This window comes from Thermoascus crustaceus (genome assembly GCF_041956765.1).
Source record: "Thermoascus crustaceus strain CBS 181.67 unplaced genomic scaffold VTN00scaffold_2, whole genome shotgun sequence".
Classification (NCBI taxonomy): domain Eukaryota; kingdom Fungi; phylum Ascomycota; class Eurotiomycetes; order Eurotiales; family Thermoascaceae; genus Thermoascus; species Thermoascus crustaceus.
The window spans coordinates 4486474-4495729 of NW_027192528.1; the positions used below are offsets into that span (position 1 = coordinate 4486474).

The 9256-nt window shown below is 51.1% G+C and overlaps 1 protein-coding gene across 1 annotated transcript; it reads right to left on the minus strand.

Annotated features, from left to right (window-relative positions):
- Positions 1 to 364: 364 nt before the first annotated feature.
- Positions 365 to 6015, minus strand: VTN00DRAFT_5102 (uncharacterized protein; the record flags this gene model as incomplete). Its single annotated transcript, XM_069431599.1, has 6 exons — positions 365 to 2670; positions 2726 to 2949; positions 3000 to 3080; positions 3131 to 3137; positions 3188 to 3372; positions 5804 to 6015. The coding sequence occupies 6 exons, from the start codon at positions 6013 to 6015 to the stop codon at positions 365 to 367; spliced, it is 3015 nt and encodes a 1004-aa protein (XP_069290617.1).
- Between the last annotated feature and the right edge of the window lie 3241 nt (positions 6016 to 9256).

Below are 9256 nucleotides of genomic sequence, written 5' to 3' on the forward strand. Positions count from 1 at the left end.
ATCGTCTGATTATCAAGACGATTAGGATCGACGGTAGAGAAAAAAAAAATGTCTTTACTTTCGGGAAGACATCTTGTCCAGTTACCGACATTTACTATTATGCCTAGAAAATCTAGAAAGTCGATCATCTGACCTATCTTGTGGCTGTGGTCGGCAAAAAATGACTATATGCATACCTGCGGAGTAGATATAGAGTTTTTGGAAGTAGTTTTTTTTTCTGCTTTTCTTTTTCCCGCCACGGTCTAGACTCCGCCCTTTCCGCCACCCGATTGTCCATTTTCTTTTCGAAGGCTTCCAGAAAAAACTCAAAAAAGTTTCAAAAAAAAAAATCAAACTGGTCAATCGGAATCCCAGCTGGCCAGGGTCAGCTGGCTTGATCCCACAGACTCCCCACCGTCACCCCCTCCACCCACTTCCCCCCCGTCGTGTCCTCCTGCACCGCGAAGCCGACCTCCCGTTTCTGCCCGGGGACCAGCACGAAGGCGTTGTCCTCAAAGTGCCCCACCGTCCCGGCCGGATGCACCAGCCACGTATACAGCGACACGCCTCCCCGCGCCTCGACGGTGAATTTGCCCGTATGGTGGCTGTACGAGAGCGAGAGCTTCGGGTCGACCAGCTTCAGCCGGTTCGGGAAGACGGGGGTGAAGTGGTTCTGGTGCGTGAAGGTCGCCGGGGGTAGATGGGCGGGCGTGTTAGGCGTGCGGCCTGTGGCGGTCAACGAGAGGATGAGGATAGCGTTCTCCGGATCGGGCAAAGATAGCGTCTGGACGTTGGTGGCGTAGACGCTGGTCGTGTTGAGCGCGCCGACGGTGAACGGAGCCGAGGGCGGAGTCCCCGCGTTCCCCGGGATCGGCTTCCCCGTCAGGTCCAGCCAGCGCAGCGTCACCGTGCCCGATACCGCGTCCCACAGGTCCGACGTCACGTAGATCTCCAGCTCGCCCGTCGTGTAGTTCCAGAACGGCGACACGATCACCGGCTGGTAGATGTCCTTCGCGACGTAGTGCAGCACCTTCCACCGCCCGTCGTACTCTATTCCCGCCCAGGTAGGAGCCTGCCAGATGTCCTCCAGCTGCCAGTACAGAGACCCCAGCTGCCGCTCCGGCATCCCGCTCCCGCGCCGATAGAACTGGATCTCCGACTTGTACATGTCCGCCTGGAAGAGCTGCGTCGCGTGGCACCAGGCACTGAAATTGGCCACGGGGTTGGCCTTGTTGGGGACGGGGTAGTACCGCTCCACGCCCAGCGTCATCTCACCCATCCCGAGAGAGGTGTTGTGGAAGTTGTCTGTGCTCAAGCTGCCCGCGGGGTAGTGGTGGTTGCGCAGCATGACAACGCTGCTGTTGAAGTGGAGGTCGTCAGGGTCTACGGCCTGCTGCCACGACTGGAGACTGGGCATGCTGTGGAAGCCGAACTCGTTGGCGAACCGTCCCACCGGGTAGGCCGAGTAGTTGAAGGAGATGCTGGTGTCGTAGTTGTAAAAGTCCGTGTCGCCGTAATATGAGCCCGGTGTCGTATTCCAGTACCGCTCGACCATAGGAATCTCCGACGACAGGTCGACCGCCAGGTAGCCATTGGTCGTGCTGCTAGGGCTGTACGAAATGGAGCGGGTATTTTCATACACTAGGGGCAGAATCACGCTGATGAACAGCTTCTCATACTCCCCGACATATTTAGGATATCCATCTGGATCCGCGGCCTGGACAAGCGGAAGCATCAGACTCTCAATCTCGTTTCCACCGGCCCAGAGAGCGAGCGACGGATGGTTGTTGACTCGTCTGACATTGTAGACAACCTCCGCAGCGACATTGTCAAGGAACGCTTGGTCGACCGGGTACAGACAGTCACTGAATTGAAATTCGCTCCAGAGGAGCACCCCGAGCTCGTCCGCGATGTCGTAGATGAAGTCCGGGAGGTAGGCCCCTGACGCCCAAACCCGGAGCATGTTTTGGTTTCCCGCGACGACAGAGTCGAAGAGTCTCCTCATCCTGGCTTCCGTGACACGGGGCCAAAACGCATCAGGAGGAATGATGTTCGACCCTTTTGCGTAGAACTCATGTCCGTTGATCTCGAAATGCCAGTTCGCTCCCGGCGCGATTCCCTGCTGCAGCTGCGCGTCTGTGATGTTGGTCCGGTTGAGGACGATCGTTCGAAAGCCAGTGCGTTTGGTCACGGTAGCAAGAGCCTTTTTCTTCGCGTCCACTACGCGGACTGTCACCGTATATAGATTTTGACCTCCAAGACCGTTCGGCCACCATAGCTTAGGGTAGCTTGCGTCGACAACAGTAGTGCCGGTGATCGAATTCCCTGAGACGGTGATATTGTCAAGAGGACCAGATGCGAGTTTTGCTAATGGATTTTTGGCATCCCTGATCTCAACTGTCATAGAAGCACCTTCTGCAATATTTCCCAGGAAGTCGATGCTGGCATTGACGACCCACGGCTTGCTCTGATCGGGAGGGAGATGGTTAATCTGACCCTGGCGGTAGATATCAAGGTCGGTGTTCAGCACGTAAAGACCATCCTTCTGCTGGAACTGCACGACATAAGCCTTCTTCCACGGTCCTGCAGGAGCAAAGGCTGGACCCCAGTCCCAGCCAAAGTCCGACTGCTCTTTGCGCATAAATTGGCGGTTCGGATACTCGTATGTGAGCTCTATGCCAGGTGGCCATTCTAGAGGATGTGAGAACCTCTACGCGCGGTGCATCTATTGCGAAAAAAAACTGACCTTCCTGTCCAGGCTGCTTGGCAATAGCATTCACGATATTCGGTGCACTGCCAAAGTTGATGCTCAAAACGGGATGCTTGCACTTCTTCAAAGCGTCCGATACATCGAAGTACCATTGCCGGAACTGGTTGTCCGTCGTTGCAATGGAGTGTCCGCAGAACTCGATCGTCGTGAACGTATCTAATCCGTCGAAGACAAGCCATGTAGAATCATAGTTGTTGAGCCTAGCTGGTTAATCAGATACTACATCTAAAGCTACCGCCAAATCACTTACAGCCCTTTGATAGGATCGCTGGTGTAGGTCCAATTAGTCTCTGCTACCCAACGGAGATTGAAGTCGTTGAGACCGTGGTATCTCGACTAGAGTCAGCGCAACCCCGTCGGCAAATGAAGTGCTCCACCTACGGATCATCTACTGCAGTTAGAACCACCACTCAAGTCAAGAACTAATAACAGACTTACCAATGACCCCCGCCGCGAACAGATCCAAGTGCGCATGCGAAGGCAATTTCCCGGGAACAGATATACCCAACTCCTTATTCGACACGGTCCAGCCATCGCCGCTGAGATCGATGACATGCTGTCCCAGGACGGTGTTTGGCAGCGCGGCCGATGCTAGGAGCAGGGCTATTTCCGTCCAAAGCATGCTGGTAGAAGGTCCCCAGAGGCTTTCTCCAGAGGGATAAAATTCACCACGAGACGGTCCCCATCTCGTGGAGCAGGGCTTCGAGCTCAAGAAAAAACACCCGTGCTTTTATCTTGGCCCGATGTGTAGCTCCTCGGGGCTACCTCCGTTGCGGATCAAGCAACGAGTCATCGGCGGGGCGCGTTCGGAGAGACAGCAATGTCCGGGGTCAACAAGATGACGGTAGAGACGGGGTAATTACATCAGACCATGTGCTGTAGAAAGCGCCACGGGCATGTCTGCCGTGCTGGGTACGGCGTAGCCAGCGAACGAAGTTACCCTCAGCATGCAGAATGCGGGGTTGATCTGCATGAGAGTCGTCCGAACGGCCGGGAAAACTCCTTACGTGATGAAGTAGCGTTGCAGGGGCAGAAGCCAGGAACAGAGACAGTGCAGAGTTGCAGACCGATCGAGGGGCATGATTGGGCTCAGATGTATCCGGTACTGTCGACGGTCGACCTTCTATGCTGGGTAAAGCAGGCCGTCGGGTACTTCCTGGTTACTCGAATGGGCGAGCTACCTGTCTGCTGTCAGATTCAGAATATCGACCAGCGCACCACTTGCATCTCAAAGGTGCAAAGAAATATACTTCCAGGCTTCAAATACTCGTGATAATATCCCAACATAGATATCACGCGAGTGAACGAAAAAAGATGGAAGATGTCGACAGGGTGACGGGCATCGTTACAATGTCGCGTCGTGCAGTGGCTCGTGCTACTCCTCCCCGCCGCTCGTCGCAGTCCCTTAGTTACTACTCGGTACAACAAAGACCCGGAGTCAAGACCCAATCCTATGGGGGTTCAGATTTAATTGGCACCACACTAATTTAATTATGCCTTTTCTTCAATGATGCTTGTTTTTACGCCTTGGCTCTTGTGATCCACAATTTAACCGGTATTATTACCCGCAAACGGAGGGAGGAGAGAAGAGGATATATATAAATTCTACCGGTCTCTACCTACCCTCTTGTGTATGGCAGAATCAACCATCCCAACTGTACAGGAGGGCTGCAATGAAATAAACAAGGTAGATAACAAGAACGTAGAAAGTCCAATAAAAAATCCATGCGAGATAATTTTATCCGTACGTTGCCATGCGCTTTTCCTTTTTTTTTTTTTTGAAAAGAACACGAACTAGATTTTCTTTCCCCCCTCTGCCCTAATCGCATTAATCAAGATCAGCATATTAGTAACATATAAATCACGGCTTACCCATTCTAGCTACCTACCTAGCGAATTAGGTTAAGTTAAAATGGATAAATCTCAGCGCCGTCCAAGCAAATTTCAATCCTAGGATATAATACTTTGTGAAGAAAAGCGCTCATCGAATGGAAGGTCCACAGAAGTCGGGAGATTGGATCACGACCCCAAACCGGAAAAGCAGTCGACGGCGTCGAATGGATAGCATCCCCGCAGCTCTCCACTCCACACCACCCGCTCTTTCAGACTTGAGTGGTCCGCTCCGCTCCAGAATCCAGATTGGTTCCCCGTGTAGTAGTGTTCCGTGTTCCATACTGCTTTGTACATGTACAAGATGCATTGCGGTGCCAACAGTCAGGTGAGCTATGCAATCTTGGATGGTACTGTAATGGGCGCTTCATCAGCACAGCACTGTGCATGGTATCTTCTGTTCATGGTAGCCTTATCCATTCTGCTAGAGCGGACAGGAGAGGATGGAAGAGAGTAAAAGAGGCGCACAATGTATGAATGGAACAATGTGGCGAAGGAGAGGGTTGTGTCCTGCAGAAGATAGGTGAGGAATGGCTGGGGCAATGGCAAATCATGCTAGGGTCTAGGATAAATATGCACCCTGAAGAACGCACTACAATAAGAAAGACCCGATCTGAAAGCCAAATCATCCAATCAAAAACTCGGGACTCCACATAGTGACGGGCTATATTCTCCGATTTCCAGAATCTATCTATCAACGCGTCGCCACGAGGAGGTCTATCTAGTCTAGGGCTCTATGGGATGTTCTAGAAGAAATCCGGAAGGTACCCGCCCATGGAAGAAGAAACAAGAGGAAGAAAGAAGACTGCAAGCATGAAGACATAAATTAAAAACCGAAGACGTAAAAGGAAAGAATCAACCTGAGAAAGGACAGGCGCTGCTGGGTCAGGCGTAGACGCAGGCGTGGCCGCTCGCGCTGGGAGTAAGCGCCCTGGGGTATGGAGGCGGAAAAGGAATAAGTCGTGGTTTTGTTGGATACCGCCTCGTAGTGTTTAGTTCATGCTGGAGCATATGGAGGTAGTCGTGTGGGATGGAACCAGACAGCCGCGCAACGACCTCGGTAAAGTTATCCGTAAGTAACGCATTTGCAGGGCCGATTGGAGCAAGGGTCACCGGTCACGCCCGTCGTGCTGTTCTCCGTTTCGACCTTGCCCCTAGAACCACCGGCTCTTCTTCTCCTGCAGCGACGCGATCTGCTCGCGCATCTTGGCCAGCTCCTGGCCGTGCTTCTCCAGCAGGGCGGCGTGATCCTTCTTCAGCTGCAGGAACTGCGCGTCGAGGCGGTCGTGCCAGGGCTCGAGGACGAAGATCTGGAAGCTGAGGGCGCAGCTGCCGATGACAAAGTTGGTGATGGTGATGGCGCGGTTGACGAGCATGTTGGTTGTTGGTTGTTCGTCTCTTCAGACTTGTTGGAATGTGTGGTTATCGATGTGCGGTCGGAGAACTGGAATCTTCTAGTCTGTTACCTGAAGCCTGTCACATCAATGGATCGTCGGTCAGTGCAGGAGGGAGCAAAGGAGTGAACGGCATTGGATGTGTTCACTCACTTCACTGTCAGGGGCAGGTAATTATAGTATTATCGGGCACGGCGAGGAGCGAGCGGAGAGTGGTCAGAATGATGAAATTTTCTCTCCCTGATCTCTGGACCCTGGAGTTATTATTAGTCGTCCGTCGGGGAAGGCCGTCAAGTTATCAGATCCTCCTCCGTATTCCGCCGAGGCAGCGGCCGGGCGAAAGCTGGATAAATTAGCGCACAGAACCCAATGCTGTTAGCAGCCCAAAGGTCGAGTTAGCAACGAGTCTTTTCCGAGCGAAAAGCGAGGGAAAAAAGACAACGGGAGTGTGGGCGTTGTCATTGGAAGGGTGTTTTGAAGCTTAACTTATAATGACCTTTTGGGAAGTTGTCGTCAACGGCTCACGATAGCCGTACGGAGTGGGTTTGGGGGACGGTTTGCCGCATCGCCGTGTCCTGTCTCATTGGCGATCGCGCTCCACTGCCAGACTCGGCCGGGAGCCCGAGCATGTGACGGACACCCCGTTCGGAGAGAGTGCCGAGTCCTCCATCTCGATTTACGGGATAATCAGCTGGAGTCTAAGCCGTGAGAAAGAATAGACAGCTGGATGATGTAGGGTTCAAACAGGCTCCATGTGCTCTGTTTCCGGACAGCACGTGAGGTCTTTCCGGCGGAGTTAGACGGATATAAGGGTTCGATCAGATATGACTACCAGGTATGGCGTACTACCTACCTCATCCGTAAACGCCTCTGAAGGATGTTGAGGTAGAGACAGCTATCATAGACCTGCCAGACACAGTAGACCGTGCGTCAGGTGGATACTTGCCTGATTTGGTGAAGCTGGTGGCTGTGTCGGAATAGGGATAGAGTCGGCGATTCTTGTCATTATCGACCTAGTTACCCAGCCGCAAAGAGCATTGACCTGGTGATGAATAATCTACGTGTGTGCTTAACAAAGAGGATGGGATGGTGATAAAACGAGTATCTAGGTATAAAGCAAGACATCTATATAATACCTGATCTTATCAAAGCTTCCTTGCTCAGCTCGTCCTGCCCAGGCGGGTAGTTTCCAGATGAGTATTCCATACCGACAACGTGTATGTGTAATTGGGAAGGTTGCACAACTGGACCCGGAAAGAGATTGGGTGCTAGGTGGAAAGTGTAGTCATTGTTTTTCTTTCTTCTCCAAGTTTCCTTTGTCCCTTCTCACTAATTTCCCCCCCCCAATCCCGTATCCCATCAAATTGAATCGAACTTGATCATTATAAGTCGCACACAGGATACCTATTTATACTTTTCTACTTTCTTACCTTCTACCTATCTACTAAGAATCATGTTTGTAGTCTCAGTACTGGCAATTGCACTAGTAATGTCTCTAAACCCGATCATAGAGCACAACACCCCAGGTTGCGAAGTATGCAAGCCAGAGCTGGAACTGCGCCTACAACAAGTGCCAGAGTGAGAAATGGGCCAGGGAGATGATCTGAACATGAACCACAGCCTGCTTGAGATTTTGACCAAGAGTCACGGTTACAGCTACAACATGACTTTGAAGCCACTAGAGGGTACCTGGGCACTATGATAGGTTACAGACCCTAAGCATTATAAACGCAAAACCCGGCAGCAATGAGACAAGCCAGAGACCCGATTAGAGGGGGCTCTCGCAGCTGAGTCTGAGGTCTGAAATTCGAACTCGATCCCGAATCTGAATGGGAGCCTCAAAGAGATACTGCACAAGACAACCTTATTATACATGTCTTCTTCATCTATAGCGTGCTATTCTCATGCTACCGGCAATACTGTCTCTTCTCATTGTCCTGTCATCCTTGCCATTCTTCTATTAGCTGTTTTACAGATTTAACTAATACTAAAAGGTCCTTAAACACCATCTATGTACTGTAATATCTAGGTACCTAGTGCCCACCTTAATGTATAGCACCGTGTAATAAAGCCCCTTGTCTTGGTAGAGTTATCCTATGTTGTATCTCAGAGCTCTAGCGACGAACCTAGAGACAACAAGCTTGATTACCACTGGAGCCTGGACCGGCGGCAGGACATGGACTTGAACGGGACTGAGATTTTGGGTTTGAATCTAAGCAGGAAAAAAAAAGCCAAAGTGGGGATCAGGGTCCCAGTTTGAGTGGGATCCTGGATGATATTCTGAAGGAGACAGCCTCCTCTTCAGACGATCAACCGTCTTCTTCAGCAACGGCATCTTCTATGAGGCTGTTAGCCTCTCCGACCGTGTTTTGATGCGAGTTTCATCGGTGTACGCGGAAAGTTCTCATACTGCTGACACCGGCACCTCTTCTCTTCCTTCTGTTAGAGTTGGCGGTATATCACAGGCTTCTTACTCTTCGAGTCCATCTATTTTAGGTGCCCAATGAGCTTAATTAAATGTCCTCACTGGGGAATCTATTTACTTCACTTTGAACGTATAATGGAACAAAAACTCTAACATAAATGCCACGTCTATCCAAGAAAGAACTCAAGTTTGAGGAGCCGCGTGATGTCTAGCATTTCGGTGGAGACGCGGGCACTTAGTAGCCAAGCATAAGCAGTCCTCAAGGTATTTCTATAGCCATAATAATGACAGGATGTATTTCGCGAGTTAATCTAGCCAAAGTGGGGATTGAATACTCAAGAATACCTCCTTTCCCTCCCTCATTATATCCAAGGTAAAAGAAATTTAATTATCTATGTACCTACGGACTAGCTTCTTTACTTCCATACATTGTACACACGTACCTACGCAAGATGATAGAGGATCCGATAAACGAGGAGCGAGGCCTGATCCGGAGCCGAAGTCCCAGCCCAAGTCCAAGTCGACAGAGAAGGAGAAGGTGGAGGACCTGCTGCAACAAGGACTGCTTTAAAGACGCCTTTGCCTCCGGCGTTCTTATCTTATTTTCAGTTGCAGCAGTGCTATTTTTACTACTACTTTTCCCATTACTGGTCTTACTGTTTATTGAGGCCATTCGCGAGATTCAGAAGAGCATCAATAAATAGGCTAATAGCTGCTGTCTGGATATTGGGAGGCCGGACGGGAGCGAGAACTTGATTCTGAACCTGGACCAAGATGAGAATCGGAGTCTGAAGAAGA